We start from the raw sequence: 27,161 nt of genomic DNA on the forward strand, positions 1-27,161 counted from the left end.
ATAAGCACCATGGGTTGGAACCATTTGTATAGTTCACTAGGGGGAGCTTCTGGACCCCATAATGACTGTGCATTTGGTCCAAGGCTAGAGGGTGTACCACCTTGAGGTGTAAGGGAGCGGGTGTGGTGTTTGGAGAGAGACTTGGGAGCGTTTTCTTTCCAAGCACTCTCTAGAATTGGATATCCAGGGCCTTGGTGAGCAAGCGGCACAAGCCTTCCATAGGAATCTGTAAAATGCTTTATTTTTTGTTTCATGTTGAATTTCTACCTTGGTAATCTGGTGACCTTGCTAAAAGAAAGTGAAGCAAATATAAAACATAGATGTAGGCCAAGGTACAAGACCTATAAATGCTGGAAACTGATGTTTATTGCTGAAATCTGAGCACGAGGGAAGCCTATAGGTGTTGTACAATGGTAAGAAGCAGTAGCAGCTGCTAATGACCTCAACTAAATGCTGAAAAATGAGATGAACTGGGGGAAAGGGAGTCAGCCCTTACATATTCCCCCAGGATGCTTGTTGACCAGCTGTAGCAGGTCGACAGCATGACAGTAGCATAAAATGCTACAAAAAATGCCTAAAATACCAAAAAATGGTAGAAAAATGCTACATAATCTCTACGAAGATATGCCAATGCAAGGCCTCATAAATGGCCAATACAAGCATGAAAAAGGTGATGTAGACCCTCTGGAGATGATATAATCCAACACCTCCTCTTCAGCGCCGCCAGAGGGGTGGTCCAATACCAGCACGCTGAAGTAACACCTCCATAGTAGCTCTCGGAAGTGGTTTAGTAAAGAGATCAGCCACATTGTCCTTGATAGAACAGTAGGCCAATCGAAGAAGGCCCAGCTCGATCTAGTCGCGTACAAAATGATAATGCACTTCAATATGCTTGGATCGTCCCCATATCACACGATTCTGTGCTATAGCAATAGCACTCTGAGAATCCAAGAAAATAGTAACCAGGGAAGTGTCGGCACAGCACAAATGCTCATGAATCTAATGAATCCAAAGTGCCTCAGTGGAGGAGAGAAGATAGGATTTATACTCAGCCTCGGTGGAAGAAGTAGAAACAGTCCTCTGCTTTTGAGAGTTCCAAGAAACCAATCCAGTACCAAGCATGAAGCAATATCCAGATGTAGACCTCCGAGTATCAATGCAGCCTGCCCAATCAGAATTTGTGAAGCCAACCAAATCAACACCACTGGAGTAGGTGATGTCATAATCTGAAGTACCTCGAAGATAACGAAGAACTCTCAAAGCTGCCTGCCAATAAGACCTTTGAGCGGCTGATGAGAACTGGCTGAGAACACTCATGGCATAGGAGATGTTTGGACAAGTGTTGGCACGGTAAAGCATTGAGCCAACAATCTGTCGGTACTCTGTGGAATCCACCAAGGGTGTATCATCCTCCTTGGATAACTTGGCATTGGGATCCATGGGACGAGAGAGGAGTACAATCTGACAACCCATAAAGTGTGAGCAGCTTCCTCACATACTTCTGCTCAGAAATGAAGATACAGTATCTTTCTGCCAAACCTCCAACCCAAGAAAATAATGTAGAAGGCCAAGATCAGTCATCTCAAATGTCTCTGAAAGCTTGGACTGAACCTGTGTGACCAACCCAGTATCTGAGCCAGAAAGAATGAGGTCATCAACATACAAAACAATGACACAAATATCTCCATCAGAAAGAAGCACATAGAGATTGTTGTCATCAGCATATGCCCTCTCAAAGCCAAGAGATAACAAGAAGGCATCAATCTTCTGATACTAGGCATGGGGTGCCTGTTTGAGACCATAAAGAGCCTTCTGTAAAAGATAAACATGGGTGTCCTGTCCTGAATCACAAAACCAGGAGGCTGCTCAACATAAACTTCCTCCTCTAAATCTCCATTCAGAAAAGTGGATTTGACATCCATCTGGAACACGGGCTATCTGAAGTGTGCAGCCAAAGCCAAAACAATCTTGATGGTGGTATACCTCGCTGTAGGAGCAAATGTCTCATCAAAGTCTTCACCTACCTTCTGAGCATATCCTCATGCAACAAGGCGGACTTTGTACTTGTCCAAGGTACCATCTACATGAAACTTGACTTTGAAAATCCATTTCACACCAATAACACGACGATGTAAAGGCCGTGGTACCAAAGACCAAGTGTTATTCCTCTCAATAGAGGCCATCTCTGCTTCCATGGCTTTCCGCCACTGCGGCTGTGAAAGAGCCTCCTCTAGACTCTCAGGCTCATCAATCTCCGAGAGAGAACTCATGAGAGCATAATTCACTATGTGATGAGATGTGGAAGCCCGAGATGAACGGCGAGGTCCAGGGGTGGTGGTAGAGATTTGGTTATGGAGCTGTGCATCAACGAGACTAGAATCTCTAAAGAGTTGCTAAACCCACCGAGATAGGCCAACCTTTTCTCAAAGCATGAAGAAGAAGAAGATCCAACTACAGTAGAGGACTCATCCGATGCTGCTGGAAGTGGTGATGAGGTAAGCATTGGTGAGGGTAATCCCGGAGTCAAAGCAGGACTCGTAGAGGGACTGGGAGCTGCAGAAGGAGCTGCAGAAGCTGATGCAATGGGAATGGGAGAATGTAAAGGAGCAACTGGCACTGGGGTTGCAGCAAGGAGAGGAGGAGGAGCTGGACGTGGAAGAGGTAAAAGATCACTAGCATCTGCAAGGAAAATAATGATGTCATCAACCTCCAGATCCCAGAAGCGGTACCCTTTGGATCTCAGAGTGTAGCCTGTGAAGATCATCCTCTTTGACTTTGGGGCGAGTGTGGTCCTTTTCGTATCTGGGACATGCACATAAGCAACACAACCGAAAACACGAAGATGAGAAACAAACGGCTTGTGGCCTGTAAAAGCCTTTTGTCCTTCAATTCCTTAGAATCATGTTTACTCTTGCCTTTGTCTTTGTTTTTTGTGTTGTTGTTGTTGTTGGAGTTCCCTTTTCCGCCTTTGCCTTTGCCTTTGCCCTTGTCAAAGGCAACAACAAAGGCAACAACAGCGGACTCCGACTTGCCTTTTCCGCGTGGCATGCACTTGTCATGGAGATAACTCACGACTTCCTCAAAAGGGGGAAGAGGATCACAGAAATAAATATTATCTCTGAAAGAATCAAAGGAAGGAGGCAACTTACCAAGAAGTTTATGGATCGGATTGTTGATGGTGCTCCCGTACTCCTCAAGTTGCAACTTGCTACGAGAGAACTCTCCAATCTTCTCAATCAAGTTATCTGACTCAGTGATGGTAAGCTTCTCCAGATCTAACTCCAATTTGGCAACCTTCACTATCAAAACTCTCCCATACCTCCTCTGGATCTCTGTCCACATCTGATGAGCAGTACTCCGAGGGGAGACAAACTGTGGCCGTATGGACGGAGTCATGCAATGTATGATGATAAGACGAGCCCGAGCATCCAATATGCTTCTCAAAGCAGGGTCCACCAAGTGAGGTGTGAAGATAGCCATCCACACACCGGCTCCTTTCAACAATTGAGTGTAGAAAGACCAAGTATGATAGTTGGATGCTGTAAGCTTCATGGAGTCACTGACTTGGGGAGGATTGTAGGATGGTATGTGGGTAGGGGTGGGAGCAAGACCTCGATTAGAGAAACTCAGAGAGGAAAGATTGGGAATAGGAACCACCTGTGGAGTGGCGGGAGCAGGGGATCCAGGCTGTGATGGTGCTGGAGAATCAACAAGAGGAGCAGCAGCAGTAGAGAAACCTCGTGAAGCCATGTCCTCTAACAAGAAACCTTCTCTGAAGAAAGGGGCTGAAAAAAACCAATAAGTCCTCGTCTCAGGCTGCGCACAGCAAGAAGAAAGGGAGGGAGGGTGGGAAACTGAAAGGAGAGGAAGATCTCTCCAAGATGTAGTTCCCTGTGTCCTCAGCACCTAGAAGAGGGCCTCAGCAATCAGAAAAACCAACATTCCCAAGTGTCAGACGACGAAAACACAGCACTCTAAAGGAAGCCTATGCTCCCGGAAGAAAACGCAGCACCTTCTACGCTGAAATCTGCAGAAAACGCAGCAAACTGTCAAAGCCTCTAGTCCAAAACAGAAAACGCAGCTTTCTTCTGCTCACAGGTCAATGTTTTTCTATGATACCATGAGAGAAAGTGAAGCAAATATAAAACACAGATGCAGGCCCAGGTACAAGACCTGTAAATGCTGGAAATTGATGTTTATTGCTGAAATCTGAACACGAGGGAAGCCCGTAGGTGCTGTACAATGGTAAGAAGCAGTCGCTAATTGTGCAGACTGAGTGGCTTTGACAAGATAATTTGAGCACCTTTATTTTTCTACTATGGCAGACTGGAGATAGAGGTGGTACTCAGGACAACGAATCATGGCACCCTCTACAACCAAGAGGAGTGGCTGGCAGAATACATTACTCTTACAATGATACTTATATGACTAGATATCATGAGACTCTGAGGGATATCTCTTTACGAACCTATACAACTTGATCTTATAGTTAATCATCAAATGTATGACTCTTAGGAACTTTATTCCACGCTATAGGATTTTGACTATCAAGCATGCCTCTGAGCATGTTTACTATGGATGTCTATTCATATATGTATCGCCGCTCCATGAGAATGAGACTTGGTCTGATGGCATGCTTCATTGTACTTCTTGATAAACTTTTGGAATTGAATGCTGAAAAATGAGATGAACTGGGGGAAAGCGAGTCAGCCCTTATATATTCCCCCAGGATGCGGTTGGCCAATTGTAGCAGGCCGACAGCATGACAATAGCATAAAATGCTACAAAAAATGCCTAAAAATACCCCCAAAAAATGGTAGAAAAATGCTGAATAATCTCTACTACGATATGCCAATGCAGGGCCTCATAAATGGCCAATACAAGCATGAAAAAGGTGATGTAGACCCTCTGGAGATGATATAATCCAACACTTGCATGGGACCCTCGTGCTTGTACTTGGTGAATTACTCCTTATTGTAATAAAGATCACATGGCGGGTCCCAGCCCTTAAGTGGTGTTGTCACATGAAGCCTGTACTAGAGTCCTATGTGACACACTAGCACTACATCAGTGCAACATTTGTATAGTAGGATTACCCTTTTTAGAAACATTTTGTCATATGTCGTGGCCCCATTGTGAGCCCCAGTCCGGGACATTTCACGCATGAGCTATGTAGGTCAGTCTCCAAACCTTAGAGCGTCTGCATGTGTCAATCCTCTTACCCACTTGGAGAATTCATCATATAAGTACACATGTAGAGGTCAACCCTAGCACTAGGTATCGCATTAGTAAACATCATAGGGGCATATGCAAATGGGCCAGCATATGCCCATAAGGCACCCCATTATGAGGGTTGCCTTGCATGTGGGGCTAGACACCCTATGCTAGCCCTCATGAGCATGTCGGCCAGCATAATCAGCATGATTATGCATGTCGGCCACCATATAAGCATAATGGAAAGCATGGACATCGAGTCAGCAGCCTGCATGGGCTTTCAAACAGCAGTCGGCCAGCCTATGGGGCACGCATGGGAAAAAGTGCAGCATTTAAAGCTATTTTATGGATTTTCCTTTGTCCAATCTGACCGACAGCCTCCTGAAGCAGACCGGCCAGCCGTAAATGTGCATATATAAGCAAGCGCTCAGTCCATGGCATAAATCATCAGTCCTCAAGCATTCAAGGAGCAGTTATGTGTGCCTAGAGCCTCCGGCCTCTTGTGCATACATTCAGCATTCAGCAATTTATTGTGCTACAGTTTCGAAGGCTTCAGTGAAGATCCTCTTCAGCATTCAGCCAGCATATGTGCATCCCTCAACAGTTCTGGACTTGCATAATGGTCATTGAAGAGTTATTCAAGGCGTCTTGGACAGCATATGGTTCAGCCTGCATTCGGTCTTCTGCGTCCTTGCATTGGGCAGTCCTCAGCCATCATTCATTGTCATTGTACAAAGTTCTTTAAAGAAATACAAGCACATACTCCTACTTTGCAAAGAGGTGGGGGGGGGGGGGGTGCGCTTCAGTGGGTAATTGGGACCCAATCTGTTATCAACTCTCTATCTTCTCTTAATCTGTTGCTTTTTCTTATTTCATCCATGATGAGATTTCATGGACACTGTACACATCATTTTGGTCTCATAGACCCTTTGGGTCTTTTGCAGATGATAATATAACTTTCTTTCTCTCTCTCTACTCTTTTCTCTCAAAGAAGAGTGAATTGCATAAACTCACCGGTACGTCGACAGGTTCACACTCGGCTCACATTTCCCATAAGGCTCGGCAGTTCGAAATCAAGGTTCAAAACGCCACATTTCAGTAAGACTTCATTGTCTCACCTCTTTTAGGGTGTGATATGATTCTCAGCATTCAATGGTTTAGGGATTATGCACCCATTCTTGATTGGAGATAGGACACTTTCACAATTGTTGATGGTGTTCTTGAGCCTATCTTGATTCGTGGGGACAGGCTCAGCATTCCATGCATCTCACATATCCAAGCCCAAAGAGCCATTAGAAAAGGAGCCAAATGTGTGTTGATTTATGTCCGTAGTCAGCAGTCTACTATTCAACCAACAAACCTTTTAACACAAAAGCTGGATGGTCTCTTGGCACAATTTAAGATATTATGCTAAAGGATGATCTCCCACCATAGCTTCCACCCAGTCGCCTTGAGGATCATCGCATGGAGTTGGTCCCCGAGACGAAACCGCCTAGTAAGTTCCCCTAGTTCCCTTATCGCCTTTCGAAGGCATTGGAGCGCTAACTAGAGTAGCAGTTGTCCCAGTTACTCCAAGATGGATTTATCCAACCCTCATCCTCATCCATTGTTGTACCTATCTTATTTATGCAAAAGAAAGACAAATCCGCACGTTTATGCGTGGACTATAGGACACTCAATAAGCTCACAATGAAAAACACGTTCCCAATGCCCAAGATTGAGTATCTCCGACTCAATGGTGCAAGGTTCTTTTCGAAGATAAATCTCAAGAGTGGCTATCATCAAGTTCAGATCTTTACGGCTGACATTCCAAAAACAGCCTTTAGGATTAAATGTGGTCACTACGAGTTTGTGGAGTTGATTCATGCTACTCAGACAGGATTTGTCAAGGAGCGCAGTATCCTTGACAACATCTTTACTTTCTGGGAGGCGACGGCCCGAGCTAGATTTCTTGGCGAGGACTTGGTCGTGATGCTTCTCAATTTTGAGAAGGCATACGATAGAGTTGATTGGGGTTTCTTAGAGGGCACTATGCTTCGCCTGGGCTTTGAGCCAGGATGGATCAGAGGGGTGGCAGCTCTGTATTCCACAGCTCGCAGCCAGGTGCTGATTGCAGGAGGACGGGGGCCGAGTTTTGAGCTAACCAGATCAGTCCGTCAGGGGTGTCCTCTCGCCCCTTTCCTTTTTCTCTTCTTTGCGGAGGCTATGAGTATGTATTTGACGGCAGAAGAGGTTGGTTTGAGAGGACTTCAGCTCCCAGTCCGGGGGGAGGACCTGCTTGATGCTGAGTTTGCAGACGACACGGGCTTATTTTTGCATGGCCATGACGCCAATCTTATTCGGGCTGAGCAGTCGCTCCAGGTTTTTAGTGCAGCTTCGGGAGCACTGATCAATTGGCGCAAGACAGTGGCCTTTTGGATCAGTAGTGCTCCCACTCCGGCATGGAGCCCGGACCCCGGTTTTAGATGGATTCCTCCAGGCACAGCAGTGCGATATTTGGGATGCCAGATTGGCCTAGATTTGTCACCTGAGCAGCAGATTGCCCCGCTTCTTCTGAGCATTCGGAAGAAGCTGTTGTATTGGAGTACAGCTCGACTATCTTTGGCTGGGAGGGTGGTGGTGGCAAATCAGGTGCTATTAGCGACCATGTGGTACATTACGTCTTGCTGGATTTTCTCGAGCTCTTGCATCAGCCAGGTACAGAGGCTGATCAGGAACTTTCTGTGGTCCGGGAGGGACGGTCAGCCAGCTCGGACAAAGGTTGCATGGGCAGTTATTACACTTCCGCTGGCTCAGGGCGGTTTGGGCATTATAGATCCAGTCGATCAGAGTAGAGCCTTATTGGGGAAGCTTATTGTTCGGGGGCTGCTTCCAGGCGCTTGCTGAGACCGGGGCTCTCTCAGCGGCCTCCTCCTTGTGTTGAGGAGCGGGCCAGACAGCCGCTCATCTGGAGCCCAGCGGTTCGCACGGAGCAGGGTCATATGCTGGGTTCTCGGCCTCGACTAGCCTGGGGACCTTTAGCGGTAGGCCCAGCTCGTAGTTTTGGAGACTGGCAGGCTTTCTGCAGTCTACCAGAGGAGATCCAGGTGGAGAAGCCCGGGGGGGGGGGGGGGGGGGCGGCAGCAACGCGAAAGGGAGGGGGGGCGGGGCGCTGCTGAAGGGAGGCGGGCGCGAACAGGCGAAGAGGAGGGGGGGCGAACAGGAGAAAAAGGGGTGGGGGGGCGAACAGGCGAAGGGGGGGGCGAACAGGCGAAGAGGCTAGGAGGGGGGGGGGAGATGGCGAGGAGGGGGGAGGCGCAGCAGCGAGGAAGGGGGGGGCGCAAGCGGGCGAGAACGCAAGAAGCAAGGGGGGGGGCGCAACGGCGAGAAGAAGGGGGGGGGGGGCACAGAAGCGATGGCAGGCGGGGGGAGGAAGGCAAGGGACACGAGGAAGGGAAGGCGATGGGCAAGCAGCGCGAGCGCAGGGGTGAAGGCGGGAGCTTCAGTGAGCGAGGCTAGCCGGTATGTATAAGTTCCGTAGTACAAGCATGCTATGCAGATCTATGTCTAACTCCATCCAGTGCCATAAGAGGGATATAAGATATCATACATCGCCGATGCTGAGGCTGTGAATGGCGTGAACATGTACCCTGAGTCTGAATGAAAGCGAGCTACCCTCTCCTGTGTCTCCATCTGGTGTCTCATTCGGATAGCTGCTATCTCTCGATGACGGAGTCGGGGTGCTCTATGTCCAGTCTGTCTAGGTCTCCTCCTGGCTCTCAATTCCTCTGCTCTCTGTGCGGTCACCCCACGTGGTACATCAGCTGGCACTGGCATAGCTCTCGGGAAGAAATCTGTGCGCTGGGACTGTCTCCCACCCCTAGTGGGAGCGGGTGTCTGGAGGAGTCTCTCTCGAGAACTATGAAGCTCTAGTAGTAGTCTGCCAAGCTGTCGCTGGTCCGAGAGAGAGAGAGAGAGAGAGAGAGAGAGAGAGAGAGAGAGAGAGAAGCGTATAACTTTGCTATATACACGAGAAATCCCGGAATACAAGATGAAAAGTGTGGGGGGGCAAGGGGCCATTTTATATGGCCCCAGGCAGCCAATCGGCCTGCTGAAAAACAGCCGACAACAAGCAAAAATGCCCACGACCAGCTCTGCCCTCCAATCAGCCAGCACACAGGGGAAAGTCGGGGGTAGCGAAGCAGTCGTACAGCCCTCCACACCAAGGAAAAAATATGGAAAGTGGGAAAAAATGAGAAAACACCTAAATCGGGCGGGCACATCCACAACAGAGGCCCTAGTGTAAATATACAGACAGGAGATGACTGCTAACACCCCCTCTCAACTCCTGGATGTGGAACCAACCCTGGTGAGCTGGAGTGCCGCCGGAGCATAGCCTGAGGTAGAGACTTAGTGAAGAGGTTCGCCGCATTGTCCTCCGTCGAACAATAAAGAAGCAAGATATCACCAACCAAGATCTTCTCACGAACAAATTGATATTGTATCTCTATGTGCTTGGTCCGGGCATGGAAGACCGGATTCCGAGCAATAGCTATACAGCTCTGGTTATCGCACTGGATGGGCTCCTTCTGTGGAAACCCAGCAACCTCCGCAGCCACACAACCTCGCAAGCAACACCACAAGCAGCCCAGTACTCTGCCTCTGTCGATGACAAGGCAATAGTTGGCTGCCTCTTGCTACCCCATGAAACCGCTCCTGAGCCGAGGGAAAAACTGTTGCCTGATGCTGATCTCGTTGTGTCTGGATCTCCTCCCCAATCCGAGTCACTTCATCGTTGGAGTCTGACTCCATCCATCAATCCCCCTCCTATGTAAAAGAGTCCAAGATCCTTCGTACCCTGCAGATACCGCAGGATCCGCAATCTTGGGTCCCAATGAGACTTCAACAGCGTCTGCATGAATGAGCTCAATAGCCCCACAGAAAAGCTCAAGTCCAATCTGGTGTTCAACAACCAGATCAATGAACCAACCAGCTTCCGGTACAGAGAGGCATCAACTGACTCACAAGAATCATTCACTGTCAACTTCGTGTTCGGGTCCATCGAAGACGTGATAGGCTTGCAATTCTCCATCCCAAAGGCCTTAAGCAACTCATGAACATACCGCTACTAAGAGACAAAGAACCCCCTCTGGGTCTGCCAGATCTCCAATCCCAAGAAGAAGTGGAGTAAGCATAAGTCGGTCATCTCAAACTCCTTTGACAAGGCAGCCTTCGTCATTGTAATGTGCTCCATATGACCGCCGGAGAGAATGAGGTCATCCACATAAAGGATGATTAACGTGACCATGCCGCGTTCCCGAAAGAGATATAGGTTGGGATCTGCAACCAATCTCTGAAATCCAGTCCGGAGAAAAAAGGAATCAATCTTCTGATTCCAAGTCCTGGGAGCCTGTTTAAGACCATACAAGGCCTTCCTCAACCTGTAAACCATACCCTTTGATCCTCGAACCTCAAAGCCTGGAGGCTGCTCAACATACACCTCCTCTTGCAGGTCACCATTAAGGAACGTAGATTTGACATCCATCTGATATACAGGCCACCGTTGAGAAGAAGCAAGGGCAAGAAAGGTCCGAATCGTGGTCATCCTCGCTGTCGGTGCAAAGGTATCCTCATAGTTGATGCTAGGCCGATGCGCATAACCCTTGGCCACAAATCTGGCTTTGTGTTTGTCCACCGACCCATCTGACGTATACTTGGTCTTAAAGACCCACTTGACACCAATGACAGACTATTTCGACGGCCTCGGTACCAACTCCTTCTTCTCAATGGTATCCAGTTCCACCTACATGGCTTTCCTCCAAGTATCCTGTGCAAGGGCTTCCTTGATGGAAGTAGGCTCTTTGTCCCGCATGATACAAGACATCAAAGCATAGTTTACCTGTGAAAGCTCCGCTGAATGACTTTTATCACGGACTTTGTGCGATCTTCGAGGTCCATCCTCTGTGGTCCATTGGGAGGGAAGCTCCGTGACACCTGATGTCATGTGCACACACAAGTACATGCTTCTCACAAGGGCTAACCCTAAGGAGGCAACAAGATAAAGAAGGGATGATTAGAATAGAACCGGATTTTAGGAGCATTTTCTGTGGAGTATTCCCTGTCGGCTGCACCAGTATGTGAATTATTTGTCTTGGAGATGGCCGACCAGCAATCGGCCAGTCCATGGGATATTCTCCAACCTATAAAAGGCAAGTTTGCTCATTGATTTAGTCATTCACTCCCCCTTTGGGTGTGGGTCTAGACTAGGATTAGAGTAGGGTATTTCACTACCTTTTCTAGGCAGCCTCTGGCTGTAGAACTGGGTACCTTTTTGTACCATATAAATATACTGAATTTCCAGCTCTCTCTCTCTCTACTCCCCCTTCTGTCTGCGTTTTTGCATCAACATGTTCTAAGTGGTGTTTAGGGCTGAAAGAAGACTCTCAAAGCTTCCGCGTGTTACATTGTCCCAGGAGGTTTGTTGGTGGTGTTCCACAAAGCCAGAGGGGATGGCAGTCCTGTGAGCCAGATAGGTTCTCGGGCAATGGTCCCAAGGGAGAATTATCCTCCAAGGGGTGGAGTGAGAGTGCCAGACTCATTTCTCAAGAATGAAGACCAAGACAGTGTTCAGAGTCGGGGCAGGAACGGATTGGGGACTGGATGGAACAGATGCATAGATTTTATTCAGAGTCAGAGTGGTTTTGGAGACCGGGCCAGGCATTCAGTGAAAAGGTTGCCAGAGTTGGAAGGGTGACAGAGGGACTCCACGAATAGAATGGGATAATGATAGTCATCCAAGAATCAAATTGGAATCCCGTCATCAAGTTTAGCAGGGGGAGGATGTCATGTGCACACATGTACATGCTTCTCACAAGGGCTAACCCTAAGGAGGCAACAAGATAAAGAAGGGATAGATTTTAGGAGCATTTTCTGTGGAGTATTCCCTGTCGGCTGCATTAGTAGGTGAATTATTTGTCTTGGAGCTGGCCGACCAACAGTCCGCCAGTCCATGGGATATTCTCCAGCCTATAAAAGGCAAGTTTGCTCATTGATTTAGTCATTCACTCCCCCTTTGGGTGTGGGTCTAGACTAGGATTAGAGTAGGATATTTCACTACCTTTTCAAGGCAGCCAATGGCTGTAGAACTGGGTACCTTTTTGTACCATATGAATATACTGAATTTCTAGCTATCTCTCTCTCTCTACTCCCCCTTTTGTCTGCTTTTTTGCATCAGCATGTTCTAAGTGGTGTTTAGGGCTGAAAGAAGACTCTCAGAGCTTCCGCGTGTTACACCTGACTCCCGAAGGGTGTCCACTAACCACCTGGGTACTCGAACAGAACGCGGAGCCTCCTACTCCTGCGGGGGCTCATCTCCAGCTACGGGCTCAACCTCCTGAATTGACTGAGGTTGTCCATATGGAACAATCGACTGGGAATCATCATAAGAATTCTCTGGGTCTCCAAGAAGTGGCGGCTCATCAACACTGGAAACCGGATCATGCTCATCAAAGACCACATCCCTGCTGCTGACAACAACCTCGTTCCTCTCTGGATCATATAACCTATATCCCTTGGAAAGAGAGTTATATCCCACAAAGACAAGCTTTAGGGACTTTGAGTCGAGCTTCCCCCTCTGCTTCTTCGGAATGTGAACTTACGCATCGCTCGCAAACACACGGAATGTGAACATACGCATCGCTCGCAAACACACGGAATTGGAAGACATCAGGTTTCCTGCCAAAATATGCCTCAAAGGGAGTCATGTGCAGTATTGAAGTCGTCGGAGACCGGTTGAGGATATGGACAGCCGTAGCCACAGCCTCTCCCCAAAGTGGTGGACGAGGAAGATCACGATGCTCAAGCATCGTCCACAAAATCTCACGAAAGCATTAGAAGAAAATTCACCTCCTTTATCAGCCCGAAGAGTCTTCACCTGCAAGCTAGACTCTTTCTCCACCATTACATGCCACTCCTTGAACCGAGCAAAAAGCTTGGTCCTTCTGAGAAAGGAAATAAACCCATGTGAATCTAAAACAATCATCAACAAGCAGCATGAAGTACAAAGAACCTTCCAAGGATGCTGTCTACATAGGTCCACACAAGTCAGTGTGTACCAACTCCAATGGTTTCGAAGCCCGCCTGGAAGCCTGCTTCGGAAAAGATTCCCTGTGCTACTTACCACAAATGCAAGAACTGCAGCATCCTTGCCTGCTGCCAACATCTGGCAAGCCAACCACCATCTGGTCCCGGAAAGCTCGCCGCAGCGCATGCACATTTAAGTAGCCAAACCGAAAGTGCCACAAGTCACCAACCTGAGAACTTGTCAAAGAGGAGAGTGCGGAGAGTTTGTATATACCATTCTCCACGCCGCCTTTCCAAACAACCTAGCTAGTCTCGCGGTCCCGTAGAGCAACATAATGCTCCTCAAACTCAACCCGAAAGCCAATCTTGCATACCTCATGCACTGACAATAGATGAAAACCAAGTGCTAGGACGTAAAGAACACAAGAGGAATGCTTCCCCCCTCTGCCATCAGAAATGATCTCCATCCGGCCCTCACTGTGTATCGGAATTGTGGAATTGTCGCCAATGAAAATGCGACCTGACTGCCGTTTCAGATCCAGAAAGAAGTCACGAGAAGGAGTCATGTACCTGGAAGCACCACTATCAAGAATCCATTCCCGAGAATCCTTTGCGGTGAAGCCAACTGCCTCCTCGCTCGAAGAAGATGAAGCATCCGTGTCCATCATCTCTAAGTGCACAAAGGCTAGAGTCTTTGCAGCTGAAGCTGAAGAATTAGCACTCTTCCCGGTCCGCTTGAGACACTTCCTCCAATAGAGGCCTTTCTCGCCACAATCATTACAGGTCCTCTCGGCCTTCAGTTTCTCTCGATCTGAGTCGGGCTTCTTCTCAGAAGACTTCTCCAATGAAGCCTTTCCTTTGCCCTTGTTATTATTACGGCCTTTCGACCGTTGGCCAGTTCGTGAATCGCTCCGTGGAGGGTTCGTGAATCGCTCTTCCTACTCCAAGACCATGGGCACAAGCTCCTTCCATGTGATGGTGCTGAGCCTGCCACTGGTAATCAACGAAGAGTGAAAGGCTGAGTACTGAGAGGGCAAACGTGATAGCAACGTTATGGCCATATCCTCTGATGATATCTCTTTCCCTGCCTGGAGAACTTCCTGTTGAAGAGCCTGCAGCTGCTTGATGTGCTCCCACATCATCGACGACTTTGCAGGATTCATCACCCGCATATGAACTTCCAAGGAGATTCTCTTCATGGGTGACACCCTGTTGTAGAGAGAAGCCAAATGCTACCAAATACCTCTAGCCAGCGTCATTTGCTTTATGTGGTTGATCACCTGTGGTGTGCATTGAGGAAGATGGAAGAACGGACTTTGGCATTGACACAATCCCATAACTGTGCATGTGCCTCCCGTTCCTTCCGAATGGAGGGTAACTTCCCTTCCTCTAACTCCGGCCGTGGAACCCCAACAACAATGAAATCAGCAAGGTCATAAGACTCCAAAACAGATTCCATCATTACCTTCCATATGCCGTAGTTGTTCCCATCCGACTAACAGTCCACTGGGAACGTGGGGAGTGACGGGATCTTCACGTGCTTCTCAGCCATCTCAAGTAAATCTGCCATTGCGGGGGTGTAACTGAAAAGGGAGGGTGGGTGGGAAAAAATGAAGAACTAAACCTGCAAGTGGCTGTCCAGCAACAAGGCCTGCCTTTCGCTTGCTTCTCCTCTTCCCGTACAGCCCAAAACAGTCCTCCAATCAGCAACACAAACAGCCCCCCTCTTGCTCACACAGTTCCCAAGATCTTCCAAGAGCCTAGAGCTCTGATACCATGTTAGATGAAGACAAGATCTGAAAACACCTAGAGCAAGTGCACAGCAAAAAAACGCAGAAATGAGAGAGAAAGAAAGAAAGAAAGAAAGATATATTAACGTCTACGAGAGGCCGAAGCCGGCCTATGAGACAAAAAATAATACAACTGTGTTCTTCCGGTCATCGGAAGAAAAGAAAGAAAAGAAAAAGTGTGCATGTGTTTGGATACAACTGTGAATCATCATGGATCGGTGGAGCCCATATACAAACAATATAAGGGGGGGTGGGGATGTGGATGGAGTGCTAAGGCAAGATGCATCTCTATATGCTGAAGGGGTAGTACAAGCATGCTATGCAGATCTATGTCTAACTCCATCCAGTGCCATAAGAGGGATATAAGATATCATACATCGCCGATGCTGAGGCTGTGAATGGCGTGAACATGTACCCTGAGTCTGAATGAAAGCGAGCTACCCTCTCCTGTGTCTCCATCTGGAGTCTCATTCGGATAGCTGCTATCTCTCGGTGACAGAGTCGGGGTGCTCTATGTCCAATCTGTCTAGGTCTCCTCCTGGCTCTCATTTACTGCTCTCTGTGTGCGGTCACCCCACGTGGTACATCAGCTAGCACTGGCATAGCTCTCTGGAAGAAATCTGTGAGCTGGGACTGTCTCCCACCCCTAGTGGGAGCGGGTGTCTGGAGGAGTCTCTCTCGAGAACTATGAAGCTCTAGTAGTAGTCTGCCAAGCTGTCGCTGGTCCGAGGCCTCCATCAACTGATGTAGTGAAGAGTGCTCCTCAAACAATCCTGCATATCTATCTCTGACCCCCTGGTGGGCTCTACATCTACATACAAAGTGATCCTTAGTCTCCACCTCCTCGCGGCACAATCTGCATATCCGCTCAGCTCTGGGAACCCATGCCGCTCTCCCAGCCTCTATCTCTAGTTGATGTGATGAGACTCGTAGCTGTCCAATAGCAACACGAGAGCTGTGTGGCATGTATACATCCATGTACCGCGGTCGATGTATAAACCCATCCCCTGAGATGCTCATAAAGTGGTCTCTGTAATACAGCATCTTCGGTGGTAGTGGGCTCTCTGGTGCTGTCCATGTCTCCTGTATGTAGTGCTGCCATATGTCCTGTCTCATCACTCTGTTCCTCTCATTGAGAGAGAGGTAACCACGTGGAGCAGACTGATCATACTGAAAAGGTGGTAACCGCTCAATGTCTATCCCATGATGTGAGAACCACTCTAGCATCTGTGCATACCAAGATCCAGTGTCCAACCTCGGCCAGCTGTCTGGATGCCTCAAAAGCTTAGCGAGATAATCTCTCCGTGGGCATCTCCCTCATCCTGTATATAAAGGAGATCGTCTGGAACAATGCCTCCACTGCCATAGGTGGTGCAGCAAACTCAGCTCGAACAATGTCGTGCGGGACGGATGGTTTGCTGCGTATCATCCTCGAGAGCATCAAGATCTGTGGTCTCTCCAGCTGTACCCATGGCAAGCCCTGGTGCCCAAACCGCTGCTGCATACATCAAGGCTAGTGTCACTAATGCATCAAAGAGCCACCCCTTCGTGCGGGGTTCCTGAAAATGTGCCTGATGACACTGACGCTCAAGGCCAGCAAGAGCTGCATACCCCCGAGTCACTCTGTCTCGGACTGCCTGAGCCATGGAGAAGCGTCCAACTGAGCTAGTAAATGTGATGCCAAGGTAAACATAAGAGCTCACCACCTCGACCCGCCCTCCTGCTAATGTGAGAGTAGTGTGGCTCCTGACTGCGGGTGAGGTGTGGAAGATCATAACCTTGGTTTTCCCAAGGTTCACTGTGAGACCATGCTGTGCGCAGAAGCCATCAAGAGCCACAAGGTGTCTTTGAAGCCCAACCTGCGTGTCGGATACCAAGACGATGTCATCAGCATAAAGCATAACATGGACAGTAATACCTGATAGCTCAACCCTAGAGCCTCCTCCCTGTGTGATGTAATCGACCACCTCATCAATATAGAGCCCAAAGAGCGTGGGGGAGAGCGGGCACCCCTGCTTCACACCAATGGTGCTAGCAACTGTGTCGGACAAGCCTTCTGGTCATCGGACTCTCCCAAAGACCTGCTCATATAGCCTGTATATGCCCCACATCATGTCTGAAGGTATGCCTAGTGTCTGTAGTCGCCGAAAGAGGCGCTCTCTACGCACTGTATCAAATGCCTTGCGGAAATCCACAAAGCAACAATAGAGCCGTTCCCTCCGTGCCTTGGCTTGATCAATCAGGCACCTCAATGTAAAAATGTGGTCGATGGTCGAGAAGGCTCGACGGAAGCCTGCCTGGCCTGCTGCTCTCAATCCCCCAACCTCTGCATGAGTGCTCAGCTCTGCCTCCAAAACTGCCCCGTATAGTTTGGCCAATATATGGCCAATCATGATGGTCCTGTAGTTCCCGGGGTCTAGTACATCTCCTGCTTTATGGATCGGCACAATAGTGTGCATCGTCCACTCAGCCGGAAACCCCTCTGACAGAGCTCTGTTGAAGAGATGAGCAAGAAATGGTGCCAATGTATCAATAGCATAGATGAGATGCTCTCCCTGTAATCCTGTATGATCTGTCCCCCGTCCATGTTGGAGTCGGCATATGGCTCTCCTAACCATAGGTGGGGTGAAGAAGGTGGAGACTGTGGAGCATGGCTCTGTGGGCTGTGGTATAGGGGGCTGTGCAGGCACATCATAAAGTCTCTCTGCATATGTCTGCCAGGTCTGAGGATCGATAATAGGTGTGAGAGGACGGGGCTCTCTGAGTCTCCTCCAAGCAGCAGCAGCATCTCTACTCATGAGCATGTGATGTGTGTCCCAGTACTGAGGCTCCTCATAAGCTCGCCACTTACGGCGGGTGAGAGTATGCATCCTCCTGCCTGCCTGCCTCTGGGTGATCTCCTCGCGAGCCCTCTGCACTCCGAGACTGCGGCCAAGGTTTCTGCACTCATCATCATACCATCGGTTCTGGGGCATGCTCCCAGATGTAGGTGGCTGTCTTGTCTGTATGTGGTATGGGAAACTCCTCGCGGCTGCGGAGTGCAGTACGTGTGAGAGCTGGGAGGTGAGCATAGCCATGGGTGGCGATGGATCTAAGGCAAATAGCTGATCATGAACATGAGAGTCGTACACATCGGCTAGGTCCTGAGTGAAGTGGAAAATAGTGCGTGGTGGTTGTATGATGGGTGGGTGGGTCTCCAGTAAGCTCCTGAAAGTGAGGGATAGGTATGTATGATCCGCCCCAATGGGGCATGGTGGTACGGTGAAGTGAGACACCATATCTGCTGCCTCCCGGGATCCCATCACATAGTCCACTGTACTACTGCCGCCTCCCACTGGAAAGCAAGTCAACCCACCTGAATCTGGCCACTGAGTCATCCCGTTATAAATAACGAGATGGTGTCGGGCCCCAAGCTCCAGCAAATGTTGCCCAATCTCTCTCTCTCTCTCTCTCTCTCTCTCTCTCTCTCTCTCTCTCTCTCTCTCTCCCCTGAGGATCACTTTGTATGTAGATGTAGAGCCCACCAGGGGGTCAGAGATAGATATGCAGGATTGTTTGAGGAGCACTCTTCACTACATCAGTTGATGGAGGCCTCGGACCAGCGACAGCTTGGCAAACTACTACTAGAGCTTCATAGTTCTCGAGAGAGACTCCTCTAGACACCCGCTCCCACTAGGGGTGGGAGATAGTCCCAGCTCACAGATTTCTTCCAGAGAGCTATGCCAGTGCCAGCTGATGTACCACGTGGGGTGACCGCACAGAGAGCAGAGGAATTGAGAGCCAGGAGGAGACCTAGACAGACTGGACATAGAGCACCCCGACTCCGTTCACCGAGAGATAGCAGCTATCCAAATGAGACACCAGATGGAGACACAGGAGAGGCTAGCTCGCTTTCATTCAGACTCAGGGTACATGTTCATGCCATTCACAGCCTCAGCATCGGCGATGTATGATATCTTATATCCCTCTTATGGCACTGGATGGAGTTAGACATAGCTCTGCATAGCATGCTTGTACTACCCCTTTAGCATATAGAGATGCATCTTGCCTTAGCACTCCATCCACATCCCCACCCCCCTTATATTGTTTGTATATGGGCTCCACCGATCCATGATAAATCACAGTTGACTTTGGCCTCTCGTAGACGTTAATATTTCTCTCTCTCTCTCTCTCTCTCTCTCTCTCTCTCTCTCTCGTCGCCGCTGCAGCAGGGCCTGCCCCTCCCGTCGCCGCTGCAGCAGGGCCTGCCCCTCCCGTCGCCGCTTCTCTCCCCGTCACTTCCTCTCTCTCTCTCTCTCTCTCCCCGTCACTTCCTCTCTCTCTCTCTCTCTCCCGTCGCCGCTGCAGCAGGGCCTGCCCCTCCCGTCGCCGCTTCTCTCCCCGTCACTTCCTCTCTCTCGCCTGCCCCTCCCGTCGCCGCTTCTCTCCCCGTCACTTCCTCTCTCTCTCTCTCTCTCTCCCCGTCACTTCCTCTCTCTCTCTCTCTCTCCCGTCGCCGCTGCAGCAGGGCCTGCCCCTCCCGTCGCCGCTTCTCTCCCCGTCACTTCCTCTCTCTCTCTCTCTCTCCCGTCGCCGCTGCAGCAGGGCCTGCCCCTCCCGTCGCCGCTGTAGTAGCAGCCCCCTCCTCTGCTCCTCTGCTCGCCCTTACCCTCTCTTGAGTAGGGTTTAAATTCAGTACCCCCCTGAGGGGGAGGGGGGGGGCTCCCTGTGGGCTATTTTCAGCACCCCCGTGATACAACATGGCCCCTAAACTGAAGTCATTTGCAACCATGGCCTCGAACCCACCCCCCCTTCCACCCCTTATCAAACCTCAATCCCCATGGGAGATCTTCATCATGGGAGAACTGAAGAAATTGCAGCAGGAGGTCTCCACCCTCAAAACTGAGCTGACACACAAGGAAACAAAGATTGCCAGTCAAGAAACAAGGATTGCTGGCCTCGAAGCTCAATTGCAGGACATCAAGAACAAGCAGGAGATTCAGGAAGCAGCCCAAGAAGCAACCCAAAAAATACAGGAAACACAACAAGAAAGCACAAAACCTCAGGTAAAATCAGAGAACTTTGTCAGTGAAGTACTGTCAGTCCTGAAAGAAAATGAAAGGGTCAAAAGCCTGGAAACTTTTGTTCGAATTGGGGGCTTGCCAGAAGATTGGTCAGTAGGTACCAACACAGATGAACAGCTAGAGGGATACATCTTGGATGTAGATATCATAAAGGAACGACTCACTAAAGTGGTACCTTTTATAGACCTTGGTGACCCAACTGACATTCAAATTAAAGGGAAACAGGCTAGGGTTCGATACTATGATATGATTGATAAGATCAAGGTAATGAAGCAGACTAAATCATTGCAAGGTACCTCGGTGTGGATTTCTGATGAGTTGACCCCACTACAACTAAAGAATAGAGCGGGGGAACTGGCCAAAGTCAGAGAAGCAAGGAAACAAGGGAAGTGGGCGGTCTATAGAGGAGGAAAAGCTATCATCAAAGATTTTAAAGGTCCACCCTCCTTTTGAAGGACATGAACTTGATACTTATACATATCTAATCACATTAAGCACATGGTGATTTTACCATTGTAACATGTAACTCTCATGAGTCATGAGAGCTTTGAAGTTAGTTTCTTTTTGATCCCAATGCACTTTTCTTTAACCGATACCCCGAAGTGGATTGTAACCAAAGATGTATTCTGATCTGTCCTATAGGTCAGCTTTGGCCTCGACAGGACGTTAATATATCTTTCTTTCTTTCTTTCTTTCTCTCTCTACATTCCAGTATGACAGGGATGCACCACATATCCGTCTCTCTCATAGTGAGAGGAACAGAGTATTGAGACAGGATCGCCCGCTTGCACAGCCGCCCTATGCGCTGCCCGCACTGCTCTCTCCCATCACGCTGCTGCTACCCGCCTGCTACCCCACCCACTCGCTCGCCGCCGGCTTCTCCTGGGGCCGCCCCTATTCGCTACTGTCGCCGCCTTCTCCCCGCTGTTCTCTGTTCGCTATCGCCGCCTTTCCCCACCGACCCTTGCTCAGGCCCCCAAGGCAGCAACATAACTCTCTCTCTCTCTCTCTCTCTCTCTCTCCTCCCTGCCTGTGGGAAGGACTGCAGAGTGATTTGGAGGAATGGCCCCGAGTCTCCAAGAGAAACTCGAGGCCCTCGAGACGGCAATGAAGGCACTAATCAAGGAGAACAAGAAGACATCCGATTCCAACCTCAATGAGGTGGAGAACAAACTACACCGGCACATCATGGCTCTCGAAGCACGGGTCACGAACCTCGAACAAGAGAACACGGCACTCAAGGAGGAGGTGAGTGCATTGAAAGTGGAAACGGTAGCCATCAAGAATACTGAGAAGGAAGAAGGGGAGATCAATGACAACACTCACGGCCATCAAAGAAGAGATCTCCAAGGAGATCACAAAGGACATGGAGGGAAAGCTCGAAGCCAAGCAATCAGGATGGGTTGAGGTGGTGAAGAAGAACATCCGTAAAGAAGTGAGGGCGGAGACTCAAAGGGAAGAACACCAAATCATTCACACCACCATTGAGGAGGAGAAGATGAGGCATGCCCGCCGCCTCAACATTCGAGTTAGGGAGATTCATTCTCGACATACAACGCCACAGAGAGACATTATTATTTACAGGCTCAGACAGCTCCAGAGGGGGGGCGACAGACACAGATTACTACATTTTTTCAGAGATCCATCTCCCTCCCAGCCCCTACACGGCAAGGAATTACTCTCCAGAGAGCAGAGACACTCAGAGCCCGCAGGAGACAGAGGACACTGTTGAAATTTGAGCATAATGATGAGCTATGGTGGATCAAACACTAGAATCAACATCATTAACAAAGTGATTAGCAAATAATTAAGACGTAATTAGTGGGTAATTAACAAATAGATTAATGTAGGCATGGATACTCAAAAACCAGCAAATTCTCATTAGGGCTATGCCTCAATTTATAGTGTTTACATCAAGCATCAAATCCCATTGATTTCTCCATGATTCACTCCCAGAATATCTCCACCTTTTGCCTGATTCTCTCCACCTCTTCTCTTTTCCCTGATTATCTCCCAGAATAACTCCACACTCCTAAATTCCCTCATGCTACCCATTATTCTCTCCCAGTAGATTCTTCTCACCTTTTCACAGGTTCTTTCACAATTACATCTCCTCTTTTACAGCCTCTATCCAAGAGCTTGTTCCCACACACACCCTATTCACTTGTATTTTCAACACCTCCCCTCAAGTGAATACTCCTAGAACACCTAGACCCTATACCAAGTTTGCCTCCCCTTACTTGGTAGTCCGCGACCAGTATCTATTCCTCCCCTCAAGTTATCTCAGCACACCTGGACCCTATATCAAGTTTCTCTCTTACTTGATAGCCTGCGACCAGTGCCTCAGATCCCTAAACCCATAGTCCTTGACACTCTCTCTCTCTATGTGTCCAAGGCTTACTATAGTTGCCCGCGACCTTGACTAAAGTGCTCACACATACATCTACCACGTGGCCTACATCATCGGTGGCTCAGAGGTGGTTTTACTTTATTGGGGCAGGTTACATTGGGTTGTGGGGTCTCTCTCTCTCTCTCTCTCTCAGAGATTTTCACATGGCTCCTCACTCTTTGGAGCCTCACATCTTCTCTTCTCTTCAGTCTTCTTGTCGTGGCAGCTTCTCTCCACGCGTCCGTCTCTTCTTTCAGTCTTCTTGGGGCAGCTTCTCTTCTCGTGTCCATGTCTTCCTTCAGATCTTCTTGGTGTGGATCCTCTTCTTGGGAAGAGATATTCTTCTTCTTCCATGGCTGGGGCCATGAGCTCGTCCGTCAGGTTATTTTGCTCCATGTGAGCAACATGTTTCAATGTTTTGCTGACAGTTCCTTTGGGCTTTTTATGTTTATTTTGTATCATTATGCAATGCAAACCCAAATTTATGCGGGAGGTCTTACCTCTTGCCTTATTCTGGACAAGGGCAGTGTCTGTTCCCATTTTTACACTATGCAATGTGCCCAATACATAATGCGTATAGCATCCATTCTTATGCACATTCCAAATGCAACTCTGGCTGTGAATAAACTTGTATTTGAGTGAGATTTACAGGCATTAACCAAGGGTTAAATGCAAAATGATGATTTTCACAATTTTATCAGCACAATTTTCCCAGAAATTACACTAAATTAAGGGTAACCAATTTGTACGGGATGGTTGGAGTATCAAACCAACTCTGATTTGCAATCTGAAGTTATAGGGATCTGTATCAGATACCTAATGGTTAATTTGAACCCTCAATTGCACCAAAATATAGTGATTAGCACTGATTAATCACTGATTAGTAAATTAATGCTCTGTTTTGTGTGCAGAAAACAGAGTATACGGGGAGTCCAGATCTGGTGCCTTCCACTTCAAATGAGCTCAAATGCTTTCAAAGGCATCAATAGCAATGAGTCTAGTAGAGGATTAAGCCAAGAAACACAAGATTTGACCAAATATTGAAAGCTTAATCTCTGTTTTACCAAAGTCACCTGCAGATTTGATGAAGAGCTTTGATCTCAATGTAGACTTGATGAAATTGATTTCTGTCTTCACCAGCTTGTAGAGCATGCTTGATTACCCCTTGGGCTAAGAGGAATTAGAGACCTTTGATCTGTGGAAGTAGAAATCACCAAATCATCTCAGAAAAACGTAGCTTTTTAATCAGCGAAAATCGGGAGCTTCCGTGGTGGGCGGTTTGCGCTTCTGATTCGATGGGCTGGAGCTCCTATGGGTTAGCTAGCTTGTGTTAGAAGCTTATGCCCTAATTCTATGTGTGCAAGGTGCTAGAGATCCTCCACTGGCTGGGGGTGAAGGGGAGAAGTGAAAACTCACTAAAAATTTGATTTTTTGCTAATTTTTTTACTAATCCTAATTAATTTACTAATGGGCTCATAAATCTGATTGATTCTAGGCATGGCTCTGATACCATGTTGAAATTTGAGCATAATGATGAGCTATGGTGGATCAAACACTAGAATCAACATCATTAACAAAGTGATTAGCAAATAATTAAGACGTAATTAGTGGGTAATTAACAAATAGATTAATGTAGGCATGGATACTCAAAAACCAGCAAATTCTCATTAGGGCTATGCCTCAATTTATAGTGTTTACATCAAGCATCAAATCCCATTGATTTCTCCATGATTCACTCCCAGAATATCTCCACCTTTTGCCTGATTCTCTCCACCTCTTCTCTTTTCCCTGATTATCTCCCAGAATAACTCCACACTCCTAAATTCCCTCATGTTACCCATTATTCTCTCCCAGTAGATTCTTCTCACCTTTTCACAGGTTCTTTCACAATTACATCTCCTCTTTTACAGCCTCTATCCAAGAGCTTGTTCCCACACACACCCTATTCACTTGTATTTTCAACACACACCTGGCTTTCGGACACCACGCCTATACCAGAGAGAGATGACAGAGATCATAGCACAGTTTCATAGAGAGGGTGCGGAGCGACTGGCTTGCTTCAGAGCACACCCAGGCATGTTCTTCAGGGGGCTCTGGACACCCCCTTCACTGATGTATACCATTTTATACCCCCAGTATGGTACAGGATGGAGCTAGCTAGGTTGCATATCATGATTGTATACCCCATGCATATAGCTTTGCATTCTCCTAGATTCAGCTTTTTAGTTCAGTACTTTTTCATTTTGTTGGGATGACAGAGGATACCCCATACAGGTACTCCGATTTGTCTCATAGGCCGAGTTCGGTCTTTTGGAAGACGTTAATAAAATCTCTCTCTCTCTCTCTCTCTCTCTCTCTCTCTCTCTCTCTCTCTCTCTCTCTCTCTCTCTTTCGGACACCACGCCTATACCAGAGAGAGATGACAGAGATCAGAGCTCAGTTTCACAGAGAGGGTGCGGAGCGACTGGCTCGCTTCAGAGCACACCCAGGCATGTTCTTCAGGGAGCTGTGGACACCCCCTTCACTGATGTATACCATTTTATACCCCCAGTATGGTACAGGATGGAGCTAGCTAGGTTGCATATCATGATTGTATACTCCATGCATATAGCTTTGCATTCTCCTAGTAATAGAGCTCCATCCCCTGCACACCCAGATTCAGCTTTTTTTATTCAGTACTTTTTCATTTTGTTGGGATGACAGAGGATACCCCATACAGGTACTCCGATTTGTCTCATAGGCCGAGTTCGGTCTTTTGGAAGACGTTAATAAAATCTTTCTCTCTCTCTCTCTCTCTCTCTCTCTCTCTCTCTCTCTCTCTCTCTCTCTCTCTCTCTCTTCGTCCAGTCAGAGTACTCACCATGGAGGACATTAAGGATATCCGCCATCGACCGATGAGAGACATCTTTGGATAGTGATGTGTATGATGCTTACCTTTGTTGCTGGAGTTTTCCTCCCGGATGTTATCCATAAAGAGCTCCTAGTACCGTACTTTTTCTCATAGTTGTTTCAGTTTCAGTTAGTTGTTTAGTTGTTTTTAGCTTTTCTTACACAAACATTGTATCAGATCCACCAATTGTTGTAACCTTTTTGGTCTCATAGGTCATTTTGGCCTTCTGAAGACGTTAATATATCATTTCATTTCTCTCTTCGAACCTGCTCGCCGTCAGCTGTCGACCGCAGTACATGGATGTATACATGCCACAACTCTCGTGTTGCCATTGGACAGCTACGAGTCTCATCACATCAACTAGAGATAGAGGCTGGGAGAGCGGCACGGGTTCCCAGAGCTGAGCGGATATGCAGATTGTGCCCCGAGGAGGTGGAGACTAAGGATCACTTTGTATGTAGATGTAGAGCCCACCAGGGGGTCAGAGATAGATATGCAGGATTGTTTGAGGAGCACTCTTCACTACATCAGTTGATGGAGGCCTCGGACCAGCGACAGCTTGGCAGACTACTACTAGAGCTTCATAGTTCTCGAGAGAGACTCCTCCAGACACCCGCTCCCACTAGGGGTGGGAGATAGTCCCAGCTCACAGATTTCTTCCAGAGAGCTATGCCAGTGCCAGCTGATGTACCACGTGGGGTGACCGCACAGAGAGTAGAGGAATTGAGAGCCAAGAGGAGACCTAGACAGACTGGACATAGAGCACCCCGACTCCGTCACCGAGAGATAGCAGCTATCCGAATGAGACACCAGATGGAGACACAGGAGAGGGTAGCTCGCTTTCATTCAGACTCAGGGTACACGTTCACGCCATTCACAGCCTCAGCATCGGCGATGTATGATATCTTATATCCCTCTTATGGCACTGGATGGAGTTAGACATAGATCTGCATAGCATGCTTGTACTAGACCTTTAGCATATAGAGATGCATCTTGCCTTAGCACTCCATCCACATCCCCACCCCCCTTTATATGGAGATGGTAAGGGAAGCTATTGACAGGATGAGGACTGAGAAGCATATGATCATGATGGTTTGGTAGCAGAGCACTTTATTCATGCCAGAGATATGCTTGCAGAGCTTATTGCTATGATGTTTAACCAAGCCATGTGTAAAGGTTTTCCTGAGACTTGGAATATGTCCACGATTGTGCCTATCTTCAAGTCAGGGGATCCCATGCTTCCTGGGAATTATCGTACCATCATGATTGGTCATACATTGGCTGCATCTATTCTTGAGCAGGAGTTGAGTAGATGGGCAGAGAGAGAGGGCATACGTGCATCAGGGCAGGCAGGGTTCAGGAGAGGTTTCTCCACTCTTGACCATATCTTGACACTCAGAGCTATTATTGAGGAGGGCACATTATATGGCAGGAGGATTTATTGTTGCTTTGTGGATTTCCCCAAAGCTTTTGACACAGTACCGACAGCCAGACTGATGCGCAGATTACAGGAGATGGGAGTGCCCACAGAGCTGATTTGGGGAATCGTGGCTTTATACAGGACAGTTGTGGGGCAGGTACGTACTACTCAGGGTATATTTGAGATGGTTCACTCCACTATTGGGGTGAAACAGGGCTGCCCCCTTTCTCCCACCTTATTTGGGATGTATGTGGATGAGGTTTCGGACTATGTAGAGCGGGAGGGTGACACAGGAGCACAGCTAACAGGGACATGGATTCCACTGTTATTGTAT

The 27,161-nt window shown here is 48.2% G+C and overlaps 2 protein-coding genes across 3 annotated transcripts in view; one reads left to right on the forward strand and one right to left on the reverse strand.

Moving 5' to 3' along the window:
• The window catches only part of LOC147629581 (phosphoglycolate phosphatase 1A, chloroplastic-like), a 110,252-nt gene that overhangs the window by 23,971 nt on the left and 59,120 nt on the right, over window positions 1-27,161 (reverse strand). The window lies entirely within an intron of this gene.
• Window positions 19,617-20,694, forward strand: LOC147629582 (uncharacterized). Its single transcript, XM_086811935.1, has one exon. The coding sequence runs from the start codon at window positions 19,805-19,807 to the stop codon at window positions 20,579-20,581; it is 777 nt and encodes a 258-aa protein (XP_086668061.1). The 5' UTR covers window positions 19,617-19,804; the 3' UTR covers window positions 20,582-20,694.

Source organism: Cibotium barometz, chromosome 17 (assembly GCF_041138505.1).
Source record: "Cibotium barometz isolate CiBa-2024 chromosome 17, ASM4113850v1, whole genome shotgun sequence".
NCBI lineage: Eukaryota > Viridiplantae > Streptophyta > Polypodiopsida > Cyatheales > Cibotiaceae > Cibotium > Cibotium barometz.

Coding starts and splice junctions, on each gene's coding strand:
- LOC147629582 (XM_086811935.1), top strand. CDS start 19,805: ATGGCCCCTAAACTGAAGTCATTTGCAACCATGGCCTCGAACCCACCC.